The 23,329-nt window shown below is 41.1% G+C and overlaps 1 protein-coding gene across 2 annotated transcripts in view; it reads right to left on the bottom strand.

The window, feature by feature from the left end:
- trim2a (tripartite motif containing 2a) overlaps positions 1–23,329 on the bottom strand; it is a 165,258-nt gene that overhangs the window by 20,808 nt on the left and 121,121 nt on the right. For both annotated transcript variants that reach the window (XM_060827613.1, XM_060827604.1), the window contains exons 3-6: positions 20,718–20,955; positions 17,714–17,865; positions 8,278–8,458; positions 1,125–1,857 (exon numbers count right to left, since the gene is read on the bottom strand). In XM_060827613.1, coding sequence (XP_060683596.1) covers positions 1,125–1,857; positions 8,278–8,458; positions 17,714–17,865; positions 20,718–20,955 — 1,304 coding nt within the window. The remainder of the gene's footprint in view (positions 1–1,124; positions 1,858–8,277; positions 8,459–17,713; positions 17,866–20,717; positions 20,956–23,329) is intronic.

Genomic DNA, 23,329 nt, shown 5'->3' with positions numbered 1-23,329 from the left:
TGACGACAGCTCCCTGTGTGTGAACAGCTGAAGTGTTTATGATAAAGGATAAAAGCTTCTAAACTGCTGAAGGAGCAGCTTCTGTGTCTGAATATGTCTGCAATAAAAGTGCCCGAAGAAAGCCAATTGTTGTCTCTCACCAGTTGTTGTAAGCTGTTACATTTATCCAGTAACTAAGATTTTATCAAGAGTGTTCCAATCGCCCTGTGCTTTCTGTGAAAAGAATCTGGAGCAAGAGATCAGAGAAAAGGAAGTCTTGGGAAGCAAACAGAACATCTCATTAATCCTACGGATGGTGCACTGTGTTTTCCCAAAGTATTGGGTGTGTGTGTTTACAGTTTCAGGGGTGGTGGGGCTAGAGAAACAGCTCATTTACCCGAGTGGGTTGTAACAAGGAAAACAGTCATGCGGACAAAAAGGAAAGAGGGGTTGGGAAAGGTGATCTACAGCTTCAAAAAAAGGTTGGTTTAATTGAGAGGAATGAAAAGGTGCACATTTTGAATTTCAGAAAATAGAACCAAGTCAGTTGAAGGATCCACTGTCAATGTGTGTGAGGATGGTTGGAGTAGGGAGCAGGATGGGAACAATAGGAAGGAAATAGATTAGATAAGACTATGTTGTACTAGATGATTTTGTAGAAATGGGAGGGAGTTGAGAGAGGAATTGGATGACACTGTGTAGACATTTTGGATTCAAAATTGGGAAGACCAATTCCAATATTATAATCGTTTGTAGCTTATCTCTTCTGATAGAAGAGTCGGTCAGCCAGGAAAATAAAACACCTCAAATGCAAACTAAATTTTAACTACCATAGATGCCTGAAATAAAATTATTACATCAATGGAACAGACTCAGAATCATGCATGCGCCACTAGGTGTTCTTGGTTTGCAGAATCAAAAAGTTTTCAAAATTTGTTAAGTTCCGTGCAGCTAAGAATCACCTTTAGGAAGTTTGATCATCATTCCTCACGTCCCAGACAACAAACTAAATCAGGTCACCTGTTTCTGCAGATCACTGGTTTCATGCAGATGAGGCCTGCATCTGCCACACCTCAGGGTGACATGTTCAGCATATTGCCTGACTGGATAGAAAATAAATTAATTATAAAAAGAAATCTACATACCAACTCTAAAGATCAAGTCATCTTCAATCGGATTCTCTTTTCTTTTTCCAGTGCTATACATGCTGGCCGGCCGTTTCACAGCCTTTTGTTTTACATGTCCACTACCAGGTGACTTCACACGACGTTTGACTCCATCAGATGTTGGAGACAGATCAGTGGGTTTGACAACCCTCAATTTAAATGGACTTCCTTTAATGTGCTGATCATACAGTCGGAGGGTAAGTGTAAAGTCACCCTCCTTTTGCTCTTTCTGAATGGTATAAAGGAAGTCATAGGTGCCATTTTTATTGTCAAGTATTTCCCCGTCAACCACACTACCATCAGGAGATGCAATTTCAGCACTTAGACACGCATTTCCAGTTTTCACAAGTTCTCCATCTTTATCCTTTGTTGTTATAGTAACAGATGTGGGATGGCCAATCACACATTGTCTCAATCCCTCACCTGTTGCAACAGTCTCATAGGCCACCGCATTGGTGGTGATTATGGTACCTAAATTATGAATGGATTTCTTCAGTCCTTCAGTTTCCACCACAAACTCCAGCTGATCATTTTCTTGGGGCTGTAAAGGAAACTCTTGAACAGCTAATTCATTCAACCTATCACCCATTTGCTTCTTCACTAAAAGCACTTCCGTTTCGGTCCCATGGTTTAGAGCTTGTTCCGTGAAGTTGCAACTGCTTCTAATGCTCTCTTGACCTTGCAGTAGTGCATCCAATTGTGCTTGGAGAACCTGCAACAAAAATTTTAAATAGTGATATGCACCTTTGCTTCAGAATGTTATACCAGCAACAAATATATTAAACATGTGTGAGAGAGGAGAGAGAGGAGAGAGAGAGAGAGAGAGGAGAGAGAGAGAGAGAGAGAGAGAGAAAGAAAGAGAGAGAGAGAGGGAGAGAAGAGAGAGGAGAGAAGAGAGAGAGAGAGAAGAGAGAGGAGAGAAGAGAGAAGAGAGAGAGAGAGAGAGAGAGAGGAGAGAAGAGAGAGAGAGGAGAGAAGAGAGAGAGAGAGGAGAAGAGAGAAAGAGAGACAGACAGAGAGAGTTACCCCACAAACATGGGACAAGGCAAAATGTCTGGCCTCCATGAACTGCCACTGCACTCTGGAGATTATTCTGTATTACATGATAACTATGTAACTAGCTGTTCATCAACTCAAGTACAACCCATTCAACAAGAAGACTCATTTTCTTTGGGTCAGCCCTTTATTACCCATCTCTGGGTGCCCTTGAGAAGGTGGGGGTGAGCTGCTTCTTGAACCGCTGCAATCCATGTGCTATAGGTAGACCCACAATGCCCTTAGGAAGCGAATTCCAGGATTTTGACTCAGCAACAATGAAGGAACGGTGATATATTTCCAAGTCAGAATGATGACTGTCTCGGAGGGAACTTGCAGGTGGGTGTATTCCCATTTATCTGCTGCCCTTGTCTTTCTAGATGGAAGTGGTCCTGGGTTTGGAAATGTATTCTGTAGGAATCTTAGGTGAATTTTTGCCCTGCATCTTGTAGATAGTACACACTGCTGCTACAGAGGTGGAGGGAGGGGATGTTTCTGGATTGGTACCAGTCAAGTGGGCTGCTTTGTCCTGGATGGTATCAAGTTTCTTGAGTGTGGTTTAAACTACACCCATCCAGGCAAATGGGGAATATTCCATCACACTCCTGACTTGTGCCTTGTAGATGACAGACAGGCCTTGGGGAGTCCGGAGGAGAGTTATTCACCACAGTATTTTGAGCTTGTGACCTGCTCTTGCAGCTATTGTGTTTACATAGTGAGTCCAGTTGAATTTCTGGTCAATGTAACCCCCAGGATGTTGATTGTGGGAAATGACGGTAATACTATTGAAAATCAAGGGGCCTTGTTAGATTGTCTCTTAAAAGAGATCTGACAAGGCAATATAACTCAAAAGATTATACATAAATCAGGGTTTGCTAACTACTAAAGGGTTTGGGGGCATCAGCACATTAACACATTTCATGAAAAGTGGCCATCTTCCATGAAGGCAAAAATCATAAATAATGAGAAATTCTTCATTCTTTTTAAAAGAATAGTCTTTACTTCTGCCTCAAACTAGTTATAACCTATTCAATTATGATGTCGGAGTCATTAGTAGTATGGAATTTGAATATGTTATTCATACTCTTAATATTAAGATTCCCATCTTCTGGTGGAGTCATCAGTTGAAGGATACAGGTGACTGGATCTATCCAAGTGAAATAACTCTAACAGAGGCCTGAGCTCAATTCTTGTTAATGAATTCTATGAAGATTTTCATTATAACACAGCAACGTTTCCCACTCTGCACATGGGTGGTCATACAGCAATCTGAAATGTATTATACACTACGAGCTCATTGAAGATTAGATTAGCTTACATACAGTGCAGAAACAGGCCCTTCGGCCCAACAAGTCCACACTTACCCACCGAAGAGCAACCCACCCAAAACCATTCCCCTACATTTACCCCTTACCTAACACTATGGGCAATTTAGCATGGCCAATTCACCTAACCTACATATTGTTTGGACTGTGGGAGGAAACCGGAGCACCCGGAGGAAACCCCACAGACACAGGGAGAATGTGCAAACTCCACACAGACAGTTGCCTGAGGCGGGAATTGAACCCAGGTCTCTAGCACTGTGATGCAGCAGTGCTAACCACTGTGCCACCGTGCCGCCCACTTGGGATGAAGATTAAACATGATTAACTAAACAGAGAATGGGAAAAAATGCAGCAGTGATTGAAATAAAGCAAGCTGAAGAGTGAAGGGGTATGACTGGAGGAGCACTGACTGCAGGACAGAGGGAATCTGTCATCAGAGGAACAGTGACTGGGAGTGGGGCACAGGAGTAGGTGAGTCAAGGGGACAGCAGCGCCCGGGAGAAAGGTGGTAAACAAGGTAAAGGACAAAATCCCACAGTCCTCAGAGCTTGAGCTTCAGAGACGAGAGATCACTCAACTCCTCAGCCAAGGGCTGTGGGAGGGGAGGAAACAGAGAATTCCCCAGTCGGTCGGTCAGTCTGTGATGGGAGGGTCTGAAGTGGAAAGTTTAGGGTCTGCAGATAATTTGCTTGCTTGCCCTGAATTAAAGCAAAACTGCAATGTGTCACTTCTTTCAACAGATCTCAATGGCCCAGAAAAGCCCAAGGCAACTGAACGTTCATTGGGATTGGCCCATCAAGGCCAGATAAACAAATCAAGCCTTGGCTAAAACTGATTGCATTGAATCGGTTTGTGAGAAAGCACTAATGATTCAGATTGAGTGATTAAATTACTGATCAGTGAGTATAAGTTATTGGATTGATAGTAAAAGGTCAATAGGTCAATCCTTTTCCTTTTAAAAAGATCATAAAATAACTTGAGAGCTGGTGCTGTAATCTATTACAACATCATGTGCTTTCCTCAAGTGCAGAATTAATGGCAGGGAAGTAAATTAGTCATACAAGAAAGCAGCTTCGATTGGCGTAGCTCTTAGTTCACTGCCTGACTCTGTAGATATTAGTTCCAATCCAAGCAGTCTGTATAATGTTTTTTGATTTCATTTGGTTACATGAAGTACACAGTTCCATTAAAGTATTTGCAATTCAAACTATAGTGAATATTAGGCTAGAACGTATGACCTTGGATGAGGCAAGAGAGTTAAAGTATTGGCATAACAGTAAAACGGTGCCTCACAAATCATTTCAATTGACATTCAATTTCTTTTTAGCTCTCAGAGTCTTTCATTAAGGTGAGGAACCTCATCTTCCTTGAATACATTTTTTCAAAGTGATGCATCTCCTTTTGGTGTGGAAACTAATCAAATGAAATTGAATTTGATTTTTGTTTAGCCTGCAACAGAAAAGTTGTTTTTTCCCAAAAGAAGTCAACTCTTGCTTCCAATGAATGCTGAAGTTACAAATTCCGAGCTCCAGCAAACATCTGCGTCAGATTTAATTCCCAATCTGTACCAAGTTTGCTGATCTCAGCAAGTTTGGTGGCACAGTGTCAGTCCTGATTTTGGGAAGCTAGCCAGTCTTTGCTGGAGATGCACATCTTGTACAAGAACAAGTTTAAGCTCATGATGTGGAGGTGTCGGTGTTGGACTGGGGTGTACAAAGTTAAAAATCACACAACACCAGGTTATAGTCCAATAGGTTTAATTGGAAGCACTAGCTTTCAGAGCGACTACCACCTGATGAAGGAGCGTCGTTCCAAAAGCTAGTGTGCTTCCAATTAAACCTGTTGGACTATAACCTGGTATTGTGTAATTTTTAAGTGTAAGCTCAGTTGTGATTCTCTGTACAGCCTGTTGTTATTCACTTGGTAGGCTCATGAGCAGAACTCAAGTGTAATGCTTTAGAAACCACAGGGTAAAACCAAGGACTGCAGATGCTGGAAACCAGAGTCTAGATTAGAGTGGTGCTGAAAAAGCACAGCAGGTCAGGCAGCATCCGAGGAGCAGGAAAATCAATGTTTTGGGCAAACTCCCTTCATCAGAAATAGAGGCAGGGTGCCTGCAGAGTGGAGAGATAAATGAGAGGGGGATGGGGGTGGGGAGAAAGTAGCAAAGAATACAATAGGTGATTGGGGGTGGGGATGGAGGTGATAGGTCAGAGAGGAGGGTGGAGTGGATAGGTGGGAAGGGAGATTGGCAGGTGGGGCAGGTCATGGGGACGGGGCTGAGCTGGAAGTTTGGAACTGAGGTAAGGTTGGGGGGTGAGGTGGTGGTGGTGGTGGTGGTGGTGGGGGAGGGGTAGCGGGGGAGGGAAAATGAGGAAACTGGTGAATTCCACATTGATGCCGTGGGGTTGGAGTGTTCCGAGGTGTTCTTCCTCCAGGCATCGGGTGGTGAGGGAGCGGCGGTGAAGGAGGCCCAGGACCTCCATGTCCTCGGCAGAGTGGGAGGGGGAGTTGAAATGTTGGGCCACGGGGTGGTGTGGTTGATTGGTGCCGGAGATGTTCCCTAAAGCGCTCTGCTAGGAGGCGTCCAGTCTCCCCAATGCAGAGGAGACCGCATCAGGAGCAACAGATACAATAAATGACATCGGTGGATGTGCAAGTGAAATTTTGATGGATGTGGAAGGCTCCTTTGGGGCCTTGGATGGAGGTGAGGGAGATGATGTGGGCGCAGGTTTTTCCATTTTTTGCAGTGGCAGGGGAGGGTGCCAGGAAGGGAGGGTGAGTTGTTGGGGAGCGTGGACCTGACCAGGTAGTCACAGAGGGAAAGGTCTTTGCGGAAGGTGGAAAGGGTTAGGGAGGGAAATATATCCCTGGTGGTGGGGTCCGTTTGGAGGTGGCAGAAATGTCATTGGATGATGCGGTTTATGCGAAGGTTGGTGAGGTGGAAGGTGAGCACAGGGGCGTTCTGTCCTTGTTACAGTTGGAGGGGTGGGGTCTGAGGGCGGAGGTGTGGGATGTGGACGAGATGCGTTGGAAGGCATCTTTAACCACGTGGGAAGGGAAATTGTGGTCTCTAAAGAAGGAGGCCATCTGGTGTGTTCTGTGGTGGAAGTGGTCCTCCTGGGAGCAGATACGGTGGAGGCAGAGGAATTGGGAATACGGGATGGCATTTTTGCAAGAGGTAGGGTGGGAAGAGGTGTAATCCAGGTAGCTGTGGGAGTCGGTGGGTTTGTAAAAGTGTCAGTGTCAAGTCGGTCGTCATTAATGGAGATGGAGAGGTCCAGGAAGGGGAGGGAGGTGTCAGAGATGGTCCAGGTAAATTTAAGGTCGGGGTGGAACGTATTGGTGAAGTTGATGAATTGCTCAATGTCCTCCCGGGAGCACGAGGTGGTGCGCATAAACCACATCATCCGCTGACATTTCCACCACCTCCAAACGGACCCCACCACCAGACATATTTCCCTCCCCACCCATTTCCGCCTTCCGCAAAGACCGTTCCCTCCATGACTACCTGGTCAGGTCCACGCCCCCCTACAACCCACCCTCCCATTCTGGTACTTTCCCCTGTCACCACAGGAACTGTAAAACCTGTGCCCACATCTCCTCCCTCACCTCCATCCAAGGCCCTAAAGGAGCTTTCCACATCCAAAGTTTTACCTGCACATCCACCAATGTCATTTATTGTATCCGTTGCTCCTGATGTAGTCTCCTCTACATTGGGGAGACTGGACGCCTCCTAGCAGAGCGCTTTAGGGAATATCTCCGGGACACCCGCGCCAATCAACCCCACCACCCTGTGACCCAACATTTCAACTCCCCCTCCCACTCTGCCGAAGACATGGAGGTCCTGGGCATCCACCACCACCGCTCCCTCACCACCTGACACTTGGAGGAAGAACACCTCATCTTCCGCCTTGGAACACTTCAACCGCAGGGCAACAATGTGGATTTCAGCAGTTTCCTCATTTCCCCTCCCCCACCACCTTACCTCAGTTCCAAACTTCCAGCTCAGCACCGTCCCCATGACCTGTCCTACCTGCCTATTTTCCTTTCTACCTATCCACTCCATCCTCCTCTCTGACCTATCACCTTCATCCCCACCCCATTCACCCATTGTACTCTTTGCTACTTTCCCCTACCCTCCTCCCTGACCTATCACCTCCACCCCCATTCACCTATTGTCCTTATGCTACTTTCTCCCCACCCCTACCCCCCTCTCATTTATCTCCCCACTCTGCCTCTATTCCTGATGAGGGGCTTTTGCCCAAAATGTTGATTTTCCTGTTCCTAAGATGCTGCCTGAACTGCTGTGCTTTTTCAGCATCACTCTAATCCAGGCTTTAGAGATCACATTCCACCAAGGCTGATGCAACTTAGGAAAGGGGAGAGGAGGGAAAAGAAAATTGAGAGAGTTTGACAGACTTAGCAAATGATTACAAATCAAAATTAAGGATTTTCAATTTAAAAAAAAACCAAACATTCTGCATACAATTACCGGTCATGTTTTAATTAGGGTTCGTCTTCTACTTTTGTGCTTGCTAGATTTTGTAGCATGTTGCTTTTACCCTGTGATCTAGCCTTTAAAAGTATGCTAATTCAACGTAGTCCACCTGACAACTATGACATTGTTCGCCTTACCACAGTCATTTAACTTCATATAATCCACTCCAACAATGAAAAAAACCCAGTGAGGTAACCAAATTATTTCAACAACTATAAATTCTTTCATAAGTTGCTCAGCATTAATACTGCAAATATTAAGGTTCTCTTACTTTTTGTTTAACACCATATGTGACCTCCAGTTCCATAAGCAGAACACTCTTTCGTACATTTAAAGTTTTTTGGAGCTCATCGAATGTAGCATGGATCTCTTCTTCAATGCTTACTTTCTCATTGGTCAAATCCTGCAAGATTTCGGACAGAAAACTAAGAGCAGAGTCCAGTTCAGGCAACCTGTAAAAAAAAACCAAATGTTATTTCTGTGGTATCTTCTCAGGGCTTTATGAGATAGTTTATTCATACATTTTTGAACAGAAAAAGTTGTGAACCATTCGCAACCTTTGAACTGCCCCCAAACAGGAGGACCTAACTTCCTCACTGGAAGAGAAACTAATGTTATTACAGTTTATTATGGCAGGGAGCAGAGAAAAAAAGCAGGAGAGAACAAAAATAATTGGAGTGGTGGAATTAGAAAAACCAAGAGAAAATAGTGAAGTCACACAGAAAAATAAATCAGAAGGATACATGTTAAACACTGACAAAAATGCGGTCAAGATTGAGTGGTATGTTCATAAACTGAAGCATTCAACAGCTTGAAAGAAATTAAAACTATGAGGTATAGAGAAGTATAATATTGCAGTTATGGCAAACTTAGCTTTAGCCAGAACGGGAAATGTATTAGAATTCTTTATGAATAGTCCTGCTCCTCATTTTAAAGTCAGAGTTTTTATAACACAGGATGAGGCCCTTTGGCCCATCATACCCATGCCAGTATATATTCCATTCCCAGTTTTTAGCATATGGCCTGCAGCCGTACCTACTGTGACAATTCAAAGTCCTCATCTAAATATATTTTAAAATGTCTTGAAGGTGCCCACTTCTACTACCCTTTCAGGCAGTAAGTTCCAGATATACACAACCCTCTGGGTAAAAAAAAATAGAGTTTTCTCATACCCCTTCTAAACCTCTGGCTCCTGACCTTAAAACTATGCCCCCTTGTTACTGATCCCTCCACAAGGGGAAATGTTTCACCTCATCAACCTTGTTTTCCTCTATCTCTCAACTTTGTGTACATCAATCAAGTCCCTTTTCAGCAGTGTTTCTGATCTAAGGAAAACTTCCCCAGCCTATCTATTCTCTCCTCATAGCTGAATTGCTCCAGTCGAGGAAAAATTCTGGTGACTGTCTTTTGTATCCTCTCAAGTGCCAGCGCATCCTTCCCATAGTGTGGTGACCAGAATGGCACAGTATTCTAACTGTAGCCTCACTAATGTAATGTGCATTTTTAACAGAATGAACGGTAACAGAATAAATTCTATTTCCTGCTGTCTGTACTCTATCACAGATTAGGGTGAGCAGAGTTGTTCAGATCGAAAGTCAGAATAAAACTACTATTTCTCAGATTACTGACACTGGTGTTTAAATCTAATCAAATCCTCCTTAAATCGCTTAGATAGCTATGTAAGGCAAGGTCAGAAAATATAATCAACTCCCTGCTGGACTAGGAAATGGTATCCAATTAAAACTAAAATTGATACAGGAAAATACTAGGAAAAGAAATAGAGCAGGAAGGGAAACAGGAATGGACACCAGGCTCAGTGGTTAGCACTGCTGCCTTACGGTGCGAGGGACCCAGGCTTGATTCCAGCCTTGGGCGACTGTCTGTGTGGAGTTTGCACATTCTCCCTGTGTCTGCGTGGGTTTCCTCCGGGTGCTCCGGTTTCCTCCCACAGTCTAACGATGTGCAGATCAGGTGAATTGGCCACGCTAAATTGCCCGTAGTGTTAGTGTATTAATCTGAGGGAAATGGGTGTGGGTGGGTTACTCTTCAGAAGGGCAGTGTGGACTTATTGGGCCGAAGGGCCTGTTTCCACACTGTAGGGAATCGAATTCTAATTCTGACCTGCATGATGATAGTTCATCATGCAGATTTAAAAAGATTATGGGAATATGAAGAGAGATTTATGGATGATAGCAATCAAGTTACATGAGCAGTGAAATGCTTTTCCTATTTGTTGTTTGTTATTCAATAATCAGTAATGAACAAAATTGGAATCCCTCAAAGCTCTCTCCTCCAGTCTGGTAATGGTATCTAGTTGAATTTTGAAACATTTCTATACATTTATTTACCCCAATTAAAAGATACTCAATTCAAAGTTTGGGAGAAGATTTGTAGCTCGGGTGCTCATTGTTGTGGTTCTGTTCGCCGAGCTGGGAGTTTGTGTTGCAAATGTTTCGTCCCCTGTCTAGGTGACATCCTCAGTGCTTGGGAGTCTCCTGTGAAGCGCTTCTGTGATGTTTCCTCCAGCATTTATAGTGGTTTGTCTCTGCCGCTTCCGGTTGTCAGTTCTTGCTGTCCGCTGCAGTGGCCGGTATATTGGGTCCAGGTCGATGTGTTTGTTGATAGAACAATATACCGGCCACTGCAGCGAACAGCAAGAACTGACAACCGGAAGCGGCAAAGACAAACCACTATAAATGCCGGAGGAAATATCACAGAAGCGCTTCACAGGAGGCTCCCAAGCACTGAGGATGTCACCTAGACAGGGGACGAAACGTTTGCAACACAAATTCCCAGCTCGGCGAATAGAACCACAACAAAGATACTCAATATTAATTAATAAAATTTCAAAGCCTACAGTTTGATTTAAGCTTGAAGTAATCCATGTTTACTTTATCTAAACATACGAACATTTTACAACAAGGAATACCTAGACAAATAAGCAATTATACCGAACAATTTGTGTTTGCACTCACAGCAAGGACATAAACACAGCAGTGAGGTAAATGACCAGTTAATCCAATTTGGTAATGTTGATTACAAGTCATGAAAGAAATGAACATTAGTGTCAGGTAGGTAGAGATTAGAGTAATCTTATTGCTCCTCAAGCCCTGGAATACAGAGACACATTCTCACTACATGAATGGTCACTATAAGACCATGAAATGTAGAAGTAGCAGGTTATTCAGTCCATATAATCTGCTTAAGGAGATCTAATAATCCTCAACTCCATTTTCCTTCCTTTTCCCCCATACCCTGGATTCCCTTTCTGATTAAAAATCTCTCAGCCTTGAATATACTTAACGAAGCAGGCTCGACAGCCCTCTGCAGTAAAGAATTCCACAGATTTAACTACTCTGAGAAAAAAATTCCTTCTAATTTCTGTCTTAAACAGGCAACCCCTTACTCTACGATGATACTCTCTCTGACCCTAGACCGTCCCAGAAAGGGGGACACAGTCTCTCCACATCTATCCTCTCCATGATATTGAATGGAATCAGAGGGTTGTACACTATGGAAATTGAGCAAATCACTTTTTGAAGTTGATGGAGTGGATATGGGGAGCAAGGAGTGACATTAAAGGGGCCTTTCATCGATTTTACAAGCTGTGCTATTGTTTGAGAGGTGCTGGACAGACCTTCCCACTTGCCCTTCTCTTGCATTGATTTGCAGTCTGCAAACTGCACCGAAACCAGAATAGGAAAAGATAACAATCCCAGGCAAAAATCACGCACCGGTCAGGAATGAAATGGGAATGCTACAAAATGGCCCAAGCTACAGAAAGGGCTCCCATATCATAGATCTAGCCCTTACAGACTACAGTTGCAACACTGGAAGTGATGGAATAATACTTGTCCTAAAAAGAACAATTACTTCTCATAAAATCTGCACCTCAGTTAAAAGGCAAAAGATCAAAACCTTCAAGAGGATTATTATTACTTTCTGCTGAGTGAGGTCTCTGTATCCATCAAGCAGACAGGTTGCAGTATGTAAAGTACATTCTGCATGAAATATTGCTTAAAATTGGTTTTGATGATAAATTAGACCAATATTACAGCCACTGCTATCAGAACAATTCATAACTTATATTGCATTTGATGAAGCTCATTTTATAATTCAGGAAGTTAATGCACAACCCGTATATCTGAGAATTAGGTCAAACTCTAGTCTCAGCTCTCCTGGGTGAAAAATGCCTTAACTCATTAACTGGGGTTTTAAAAAAATACTGTTCACCACAAACAGATCTGGTGGGCCAGAAGGACAAAGAATGGCTGGTAACAGGACTGGCAATTTTAGACTTTGAGGCTTCCCTTTAGGCTGAAACTGAAACTAATAGGTCATAATACAAAGTGATCATTGTATTTGTTGGCTGGAAAAGTAGGCATGAGACTTCAAGTATCAGAATTATTGGGGTAGACCATCCAGTCCATCAAGCCTACTTCACCATTCAAGAACACAGCTGATCATCTCATCAATGCCACTTTTCTGCACGATTTCCATATTCCTTAATGCAGCCCTTCTCAAAGTGGGGGGTTCAGACCCCAGGTTTGCTGCTGCAAACGTAGGCAGCAGTGACTGCCACGTAGGCCTGCCACTCTTCCTGGCTGTTGCAGTCCACTCCCCCACTCTACACACATCTCACTGAGGGGCTGCAACAACTTTCAAGCCTTAAGACAGGGTCAGTGGGAAGAAATGTTATTGTCATTAGGCTCCAGAAACCTACTGATTTCTGTCTTGAATCTGCTCAATGATTAAGCTTCCACAGTGCCCTAGGGTAGAGAATTTGAAAGATTCACCAATCTGAATGAATAAATTCATTAAATAGCCTCCTCTTTTCTTTTATTTACACGCCCTGGTTCCATAGTCACCAGTCAGGGAATCATTCCATTTTTATCCACCCTGTCACATCCTGTAAGAATTTTATAAATTTAAATGAGATCACCACTCATTCTTCAAAACTCTAGGGAATACAAATCTACTTTCCTCAAATCTCTCCTCGGGAAGCAATCTGCCAACTCCAGGAATTAATCTGGTGAATCTCCTATGACAGTTATATCCCTCTTTAGATAAAGGGACCAAAGCTCTAGACAGTACTCCAGTTGATGACTCATCATGGCTTTATACAATTGTAGCAAGACCTCTTTACTTATATAGGAGGAGAGAGTGAGGTCTGCAGATGCTGGAGATCAGAGCTGAAAATGTGTTGCTGGAAAAGCGCAGCAGGTCAGGCAGCATCCAAGGAACAAGAAATTCGACGTTTCAGGCATAAGCCTGATGAAGGGCTTATGCCCGAAACATCGAATTTCCTGTTCCTTGGATGCTGCCTGACCTGCTGCGCTTTTCCAGCAACACATTTTCAGCTCTTTACTTATATACTCAACACCCTCAAAATGATTGACATTTCCCTTTCAGATTGCTTGCTGCACCAGCATGCTAGCTTTTAGAGACTCAGAAACAAAGAAACCCAGATCTCTCTGACACTATACTTCCCAATCTTTCACCAGTTAAGAAATATTCTGTGTCTTTGTTTTTCATAAAGAAGAATATCTTTGGAACTTATTCAAATTATATTTCATCTGTTTTGTTTTGGCTCAGTTATTAAGCCTGTCCAAGTCGATTGAAGCCTCTTGCACTCTCCTCTCAAATTACATTCTCACCTAACGTGGTGTCAGCAGCAAGTTTAGAAATATTACAACTGGTCCACACATCCAAATTATTCATATAGTTAGTGAACATCTGTGGACATAGCACAGATCTTTACAATCCCCCAATAGCAATAACCTACCATCCCCTTATTCCTTATTTTCTATTACCAACCAATTCTCAATCCATATTTGTATATTTCCCTCAATCATATGCACTTAAATTTTGTTTAGTGATCTTCTGTGTGGGACTTATCAAAAGCCTTCTGAAAATCCAAATCCACCACACCCACTGGTTCACCCTTATCTCTGCAGCATGCTCGAGAATTGTTTTTAAAAAAACTGACGTCCCTTTCACAAGTTAATGATGACTGTGCCTCATTCTGCCATTCAATTCCACATATTCAGTTATCACAACCTTTATAATTTTTAAAATGTTTTTCTTATTATGGGCATCAAGCCAACAGGTCTGCTTTTTCAGCTGTTTGCCACATCCTCCCGCCCCAGTACTCTTTTTTTTAAAAAGTTGTTCAGTTACACAAGTTCCTTGGTCACCCATTTTTTCTGGAAGCTTTTCTGTATTTTCTCCCTTGAAGAGACAGAAAGCAACGGTTTAGTTTCTCCACTATTTTCCCTATCTCCACGTTTATCCTTGCCAATTTCTTAAATCCACAAAGTGATAACATTTTACAGCCCACCTGTACACACTTTGCTATCTTACATTCAGGCTTTTTTTTCCATTTTCTGAACATTTTTTCCCCTGTCCGAGTTCCAAATTGCTCCTGTTCTCAGGTTTTACCACTATTTCTGGCATGCTTATTCAGCCAATTCATCTGATCCAATGCAAATTATAACATCATTTGTCACCCAGTGTAGATAAACCCTTCCTTTTTGGTGATTGTGTCTTCGAGTGATGTTTATCTGTTGTAGACACTGCGTTTCTTTAAATACCAGCCATTATCTACTGTTGTCTTTTAGTGTATTTTTCATAACCACCTAGCCAACTAGTGCCTCACCCTCAGTTTCTTTGCTCAGATTTAAGACCCTAGTTTCAGAATGAACAAAACTACATTCAAATTTAATGTACAATTCTATTGTTTTACAATCCCTCTCTTTAAAAAAGAACTGGTAAAAATCACCAGAAGTTACACAATGGATCAAAAGTAAAGGGAACAATAACATAGTATATATATATATATAAAAAAAGGTGGAGGGAATCAAAAGCGAGCAGCACTGTTCAGATTGAGAATCTTGTTCCTCAGGGATTTCCTCTTAAATTAAGAGCAAGTGTACTTGAAATTGGATTATTGGAAAGGGATATGAAGTCGATTTCTCAGTTTTACAATAAACATTACTTTTCAAAGTTGCTGTCACATGACAAGATCCATGGTTGTAAGGATTTGCTAGCAACACCAACAGGCTGGAGGGAAACAGCGACACTTTGAGCGACCTTTCGAAAATGTAAGTTTCAATACACTTAGTAATTTAAATGATTGGCAGTTATTTTATTGATCACATTTTGTACAAGTGAGAAAATTTCATAAAATGACAAATTTCTCTTCTTATCAAGAGAGTGTTTTAGGATGAATGTATGACACGGAACACCAAAATTATTTACAAAGAGCTTTTATTGCAGTTGTTCCCTTTGGATTCGAATTACATTTTACATCAAAATGTTTTCAAATTTGCTGTGTACTAATTGGAAGTGGCTACATTGGTTTAAAAAAAATCCTTCTCAGTAACAAAGGCTTACATTCATACACTGCTCTCAAAATCTTAGGATACTTCACACCTCACACTTCATTGGTCGTATAGATGCTGTTACAATGTCGCTGGCTGAGTTGCACACAGCAAATAAGCTATTACAATGATTTTTGAGCTAATTAACAGGATGAAAGTTATGTGTAAACATCCTGGTGGTGTTACTTTCAGTTGCTGTCATGGGGAAAGTTAAGAACTTTATTACTGAACAGATGGCAGGTTCTGAGTATAGTGGTGAGACAAAAGGTTTAGACAGTAAACATTTATTTAAAAACGTACAAGAAACAACTTTCTGAATCCTTGCTTTCAGGTGACACATGGAAAATGGTGTTCCAAAGCAGTTGGCACATTATTCACACTCAGGCCACAAGGTAGATTTCAATATTTGCTGATGATGCCAAATTGTATGTATGGTTTGGAGATGACGGCGTTGGACTGGGGTGTACAAAGTTAAAAATCACACAACACCAGGTTATAGCCCAACAGGTTTGCTTCCAATTAAACCTGTTGGACTATAACCTTCTGTTGTGTGATTTTTAAAATTGTATGTAGGTTGTTGATAGGAAGGGGCATAGTTAAGACTGAGGAACATTGCTGCAAATTCCAAGACAATAAAACTTGCAGAATTGATGTGTACAAGAGTCCCAGACCAGGAGAGGAGACAAGGATAAAAGTACCATGAATTAGTTCCAGGCCATTCAGCTCTTTGTACCTGCCTCAGTTTCAAATAAGAACACGGCCAATCTGAGATTCGAGTGCCACACGGAACAGTCAAGATGAATAGATCAGAGATACACTTGCTAATAAATGTTAGATTAGTACAGCAGCTATAAAATAATTAGGAAGGATATTTAGATAGGATTAGATTAAGCAAAACTGAAGGAATCTCATCTGGAACATAAATACCAGCATAACATTGTTGGGCTGATTGGCCTGTTCTGTGCACTAATATCCATATAGTTGTAAAGTCAGAAAGATGAAAGAGTGTGAATTAGCAAAGCTGACTGCTGAAGGGTAAGTACAGTCTATGAACTTGCTATGTCACAAATCTGCAGGCAGTGGTAAACAAAGAAACACTCTGGCAAGCACGGAATTATCTCCGAATGCAATAATTTTATCCATGTGAGATTGTTCTTCAATAAGCAACCAAAGCTGAAAGCCATTGTGGTTTGTTTTTTTGGTGAAATCTATTTCATACTTCTATTCACTGTGTAATGGCTTGGTGCAGCCAAGATCATGAGTCTCCCACGTCGGTCATCCTTACAGACAATTCTACCTCTGTTGGCAGAACAAGATGTTCTTATGAGCTACAGCTGGGTGCCAGTTTGAGAATGCTGTAAGAGTTCCCTCAGATTTGCTAAAAGGACACATTGGCCTCCAGTTTTAAACAGAAGCAGTCAAGTCAGTAATATGGGGAGGTAGTGGGTCATCAATAGCTCACCAATCTGGGCACCTTCAGAAAATTTACAGCCATCATGTGGCTTAATAATTGACAAAGCCACAGCACATTGGAAACTAACTTGTAGTAGAATTGCAGTGACATTTTTCTTACTTTCTTGATGCATGGTGTTTGACTACCCCTGCCTTGTTGTAGAGAGGGAGAAAACAAAAAAGCTAACAAAATGGGGTAGGCGAGCAGATGGAGACAGGAATGCCAGAACTGCAAAGTAACTTGGCTGTGGAGAAAGCATGGTTTATATTTCTGGTATTTGACCAAACATTTATAGAGTCAGTCATACAGCACGAAAACAGACCTTTCAGTCCAGCTAGCCCTGACCATCCAAGTTTCCCAAACTAGACTAGTCCCATTTACCTGCATTTAGCCCTTATCCCTCTAAACCTTTCCTATCATTTACCTGTCCAAATGTCTTTTAAATGTTGTAGGCAAAAGTGAGGACTGCAGATGCTGGAAATCAGAGTCTAGATTAGAGTGGTGCTGGAAAAGCACAGCAGGTCAGGCAGCATCTGAGGAGCAGGAAAAAAATCAACGTTTTGGGCAAAAGCCCTTCATCAGGAAGGGATTTTAAAATGTTTTAAGTGTTGTTCCTGTATCTGCACCTACCACTTCCTCTGGCAATTCATTCCACATATGAGCCACCCTGTGTGAAAAGATTTCCCCTCATGCCCTTTTTTAAATCTTCCTCCTCTCACCTTAGAAATATGCCACCTAGTTTTGAACTCACCTGCCTTAGAATTTGTTAACTCAAGTTGGCTCAAGTCTAACCGACAAAGTATTCCCATCCAAACACTGATGACAATAAACCACAGAGCCAGGCTCATGCTGCATGCACATTTTGCAGTTACCTCTGTTTAACAGCCTCCAGTTGGGTCTGCAGGGAAGACTTGTGCTGCTCTACTACATCCTTGAGGGGAACAGTTGGGTGCTCAGCATGTTCACCTTCTGTACATTCGTGACACATCGCTGTCTCACAGGATTGGCAATAAAACTCCATTACCTGGAGAAAGACAATGATAGATGTGTAAACACTGGAGGAGAAATGATATTAGAAAGTTATTATCGCACTCTCCACAAACATTTGGTTTTGCTGCAAATACATTTGTTCCATTTATTCTGACTTAAGATTAACGTTCACAGTCCGTGCAACCTTCAGCCCAAGACTCAAAGCAAAAACTGCACATTTCAAGCATTGCTTTTAACAGATTGGTATTAAACATCCAGAATTTTTTTTTTCAAAATCTCAATTTGAATTTGTGGTGGGATTATTGGGCTATGGCAAGATAAATAAAAATAACTTTGGTCTACATATTTTCATAAATAAGTTGTAGATTCTTTTCAATACTATAGAACAGACAACAAATCTCACACTTTCCTTAACCTGGATTCCAGCAATGTCTCCTACCTGCTTCATAACCTGTTTGGAAATCAGCTATTCATTGACAGGAAGTGGGAAAGGCTGGTTATGACAGCATTTATATCCTATCCCTAATTGGCCTAGAGGAGGCAGTGGTGAGTTGCCTCTATCTATTGCAGTCCTTGTGTAGGTACACTACAGTGAGGTTAGGGAGGTCAGTATTTTGACTTAATAACCATGAAATAAATGCAAATAGTTGAAAATCAGGATGGCAGGTGGCTTGGAGAGAAACCTGCATTTGGTGGTGTTCTCAAATCTGCTGCGCCTATTCTTCTAGGTGGTTGAATGTGCAGGCTTGCAGAATGCTGTCAAAAGGAACTTGCAATAATGTATTTTGTAGATGGTGCACAATGCTGGCAGCAATAAGGCAGGTAGGATGGGTCATAGGGCTGAACATTAATGCTACAAAATCCAAGCTTTACAAAATTGAAACTCCAGTACTTAAAGTTACTATTTCTTAGATGTCTTTTTCTTAAGCTGAATTTTATTCAATCTGCATCAAGTAAAATTTCAAAAGCCATTTTTTTTTCTACTAATAAAAGCTTTGAGGTTCCCATAATCTGTAAAACAGGGTTACTCCCTTGATAGATCAGACCTGTGATTAGTTGATCTATTGCCATGTGAAACAGGTTATGCTAACTTTTTTGATCCTCGCTGTTAGGATTATTTGTACAGTTGTTCTCAGTGTCCTTGTTTTTGGGAGCTGCAAGTAAAAAGACGATGGTCAGAAATGTGGACGAAGGAACAGAGGGCATTGTTGCAAAGTTTGTGTTATCTACACAGAGAAGTGACGAGACAGGTGGTGTTGAGGAAGTGGGAAGGCTGCAGATTGATTTGGACAGGCCAGGAGAGTGGGCAAAGAAGGGGCAAATAGAATATAATGTGGGAAAATTTGACGCAATGCACTTTGGTAGGAAGAAGAGGGTTGGATTATTTTCTAAATGCTTCAGAAATCTGAAGCATAAAAAAGGGATTTAGGAGTCCTGGGTCAGGATTCTTTTAAGGTCAACATACAGGTCCAGTTGGCATTTAGGAAGGCAAACGCAATGTTAGCATTCATCTTTAAGAGAACTAGAATACAAGAACAGAAACTTACTGCTGAGGCCGTGTGAGGCTCTGATCAGTCTGCATTTGGAATATTGTGAGCAATTTTGACCCCATATCGGAGGATGGATATGCTGGCATTTTGTGGGGCCAGAGGAGGATTACAAGAATGATCCTGGGTATGAGGAGCTTGTCGAATGAGGAGCGGTTAAGGCCTCTGAGTGAAGTTTAGAAGGATAGGGCGTGGTGATGATCTGATTGAAACTTCCAGAATACTGAGAGGTCTGGATAGAATGGACATGGAGAAGATCATGTTTCCACTAGTAGGAGAGACTAGGACCCAAGTTCACATCCTTGGAGTGAAGGGACAACTCTTTAGAAGTGAAATGAGGAGGAATATCTTCAGCCAGAGGGTGGTGAATCTGTGGAACTCATTGTTGCAGAGGGCTGTGGAGACCAAGGCATTGAGTGTGTTTAAGACAGAGATAGATAGGTTCTTGATTAGCAAGGAGATCAAAGGGGAGAAGGCAGGAAAATGGGATTGAGAAACATATCAAACACTGGAGAAAACATTTTGGAACAAAAAAGTTAGCACAATCTGTTTCACATGGCTACAGATCAATTAATCACAGGTCTGATCTATCAAGGGAGTAACCCTGTTTTATAGGTTAAACTCTTTGGAAACCTCAAAGCTTTCATTAGTAAAATATTGGCTTTTGAAATTTTACTTGATGCAGATTGAATAAAATTCAGCTTAGGAAAAAGATATCTAAGAAATAGTAACTTTTAGTACTGGAGTTACAATTTTGTAAAGCTGGGATTTTGTAGCATTAATGTTCATCCCTATGACCCATCCAAATCTCCTATAATCATTTGTTTTACCTTTTATAAAACCACAAGTGTTCTATTCTTAATTTCTGTCCAAACATTTCTGCTTAAAAGATGTATATAACCAGTTGGGAATAGCAGGCTTTCATTCTCACCACATTTGAAGTACCTATCTTGAGAATAATTTGGAAATGAAAAAGCCTTCACAGAATGATGAGCACCTTAATTACAGAAAAAGACTAGACAATAAACAGTATGACCTAATTCTGACAATATGCCTCATAATAGGTTTCACTGGCAAATGATTTGCAGTCTCATTTGCTGGATTATCTTTAATGTTGTTGAAGTATTACAAGATTAAACTATTATTTGGTCTAAAGCAGGAGGTCTTGTCTTTGTGCATAGAGAAGACAACCAATTCATCCAGTATTGGTTGAAGAACATACTCAATTTGCAGCAGGTGTAATTTATAGTAAAATTGCATTACTATCATCATCACTAAAATAGACAAGTTTAATAATCAATCCTGATTAAAGTTGAAGCAACACTCTGGGTTAACTTACATTTCCATCATGATTTGGACAGGAAAGGGGTTTCCCTGCTGCTACTGCTGTGATCGTCTCTAGGATGGAGGAGTCCTCACAGCTGTTGTCTGGAGTCCGCTGAAGAACATCCATTAGGTTTGTAATGAAAAAGTTGTTCTGTAGCGCAGAAACACCCTTTTCAGGCAAGATAGAGGTCTGACGGCAGATTGGGCAGGAAAGAGTTAAACTATAGGCAGGAATGTAGTTTTGTAGGCACCTACAAGAAAGAGAACAGATCTATTTTTTAACTCCTTTGACAAGAGCTTTTAAATTAATAAACATTCAATTTCACTTTCAAATTATCAAAGATAGTAAGACCAATTACTTTATCACAGAAAAGGGACATATAAATAGTGTCTCTAGTCCTGAATTTGTTTTTAAAATGAGAAAAAAGTTTTGCAAATTACAATAATGATTCCAAGTATAACCACTTGCATTCAATCACTAATTTCAAAAAAACAGTAAAGCCAAACAAAAGGAACATCTTACAATTAGGACTGATAAACTGGTTTAAACCAGTATCATTCCTTTGTTTTAAAGAGCATAATCATCAATTTAAAACTGACCAGTAGCTTTCTGCTACTAATAGACATTGATCAAAATGTGATTGCTCATTTCTCTAATCTTCAGATAGTGATGTGTCTCAACAACCATGACAAAAGTCCATTTTTCCTGAATATGAATGATGTGCAACATCCCAGTGACACATTAAAAAATATCTAGGCCATTCAGTTATCAACCTTTTCAGAGATTTATGACATATCTATGGAGCAGATGGAATTTGAACTCTGGCTTCCTGGCTCAGAAGTAAGGACACCTCCACAGTACCTAACTAAATGGCCCACCTTAGTTGAATTATCCAATTTCACCTGACAAAAGCAGATTCACAACTATTCCTGTTGAGGTATCACCAATACAATTGTCCAAAATGTGATCCAATTAAGCACACAGAAGCTTAAAATAAATCAGAACTGGCAAAATCAACCATGCAGTGAATGCATTTTTTAATTGATCCATAGAGATGGAACTGGGTTGCCCAATATCGTCAGAGATGTAAACATGCACACAATTAATAAAACAAGGGACAAAAACAATAACAACTGAACTAAAAAGAAAGTTATGAAACTAAACTGTAATATTACTCTCTCTACTTGTTAGACACTTGATTTTCTGCAGTGTCCACTGATGGCAGAATGTAAACCATCCGCCCACGGACAAAAGGGACAGGCTGCCAGAGACTTTCCTATTTTAAATGGAGCCAGCACAAAATGATGAGTTCAGTATGAAATTCTTCAAATTCAACATTTCAGAAAGCATCAATTTCAGATATTATACTCTTGTATATTGAAAGAATCAAAAATCAAATCACTGACCTTTATCTCCCGACCTGGCCCTGAATAAAAAGACCCACAAAGTTGTGATGACAGGATTCAAAGATCAGCTAGTGTAATGTGAACTGATTCTGCTGGAGTTTAGAACTCAGGTCTGTACTCTTCCACACTCACATTGAGAACTGTTTCTTCTCAGCTTACATAGAACCAGAAAGTACTTTGATCCTTGGGAAACAACATTTTCAAATGGGACAATTGCTCTGTGTTCTCATCAGTTAAAAATAAATAGAAAGACAATGGAACATGGATTCATTGGTGATCACCTCAAAATGCAGTGCATCAGTTTGAAGTAAATTTAGTTTGATTTTAGAGTTATCTCAAATAAGTCAATATGCTTTTAGTCTCAGGTTAGCTCAAAAATTAGTTTTACTAATAAAAATGTAGATAATGTGGATCAACTGCAAATCACTACAGTGTCGTCTCCTTTGTTGATTGCCTGGTTTTTAAATACAGCTTTACATTGGTACAACTAGCAGATCCTGCAGCAGGAAATCCTAGAGCGTGTAATCTACATCATAAATCCCAAAATTTAATCTAACAAAGTGATTTTTATTTGTCTGGTTTAAACTATTCCATAAGATGCATCCATATGAATCACAGTATTATTCACTACGGGGCCACGAATTTACAGGTTAATGGGAAACTGAACGGAGTCACAGAAAACCATGGCCAAAAATGAAGACTCCCATAATTCCTGTAATCAACCTGAAACTTTGAATGTTGTAAAGCCATCATTCCTTCTAAACTCTAGAATATTCCCCTCAGGGCCAGTAGAAGCAGTTATTGTTTAACATGTCCGCATCACACGGGCTATCATGGTGAAGGGAAACTGGAGGGAGCATTAGTGACAACTTACTATGTACAATATTAATTATCTTACAGCAACGTGAAAATAGGAATTATCTTGAAAATTATTAACATATTAGTAGGATCTCTAAACAAGCAATACCTATATTTCATTTTTGGTATAGGACCCAATTTTTTGAGTGGTAACTAGTTTCTGAATGTGACAGACAGGATGTGCATATATTATACAAGCAGAAAGTGCCCTGCATTGTTAAGGTGAATATATCAGTGTATCGTGGCCAGACTGGAACATAGGAGTAGCAGGTTATTCAAACCTATTCCGTAGTTCAGTAAGATCATGTCTGATAGTATGCAATCCCATCCACGTACTTTAATAACTGGCTAACAAAGGTC

This window comes from Hemiscyllium ocellatum, chromosome 1, assembly GCF_020745735.1.
Source record: "Hemiscyllium ocellatum isolate sHemOce1 chromosome 1, sHemOce1.pat.X.cur, whole genome shotgun sequence".
Classification (NCBI taxonomy): Eukaryota; Metazoa; Chordata; class Chondrichthyes; order Orectolobiformes; family Hemiscylliidae; genus Hemiscyllium; species Hemiscyllium ocellatum.
This window is presented reverse-complemented; position numbering and strand designations above follow the sequence as displayed.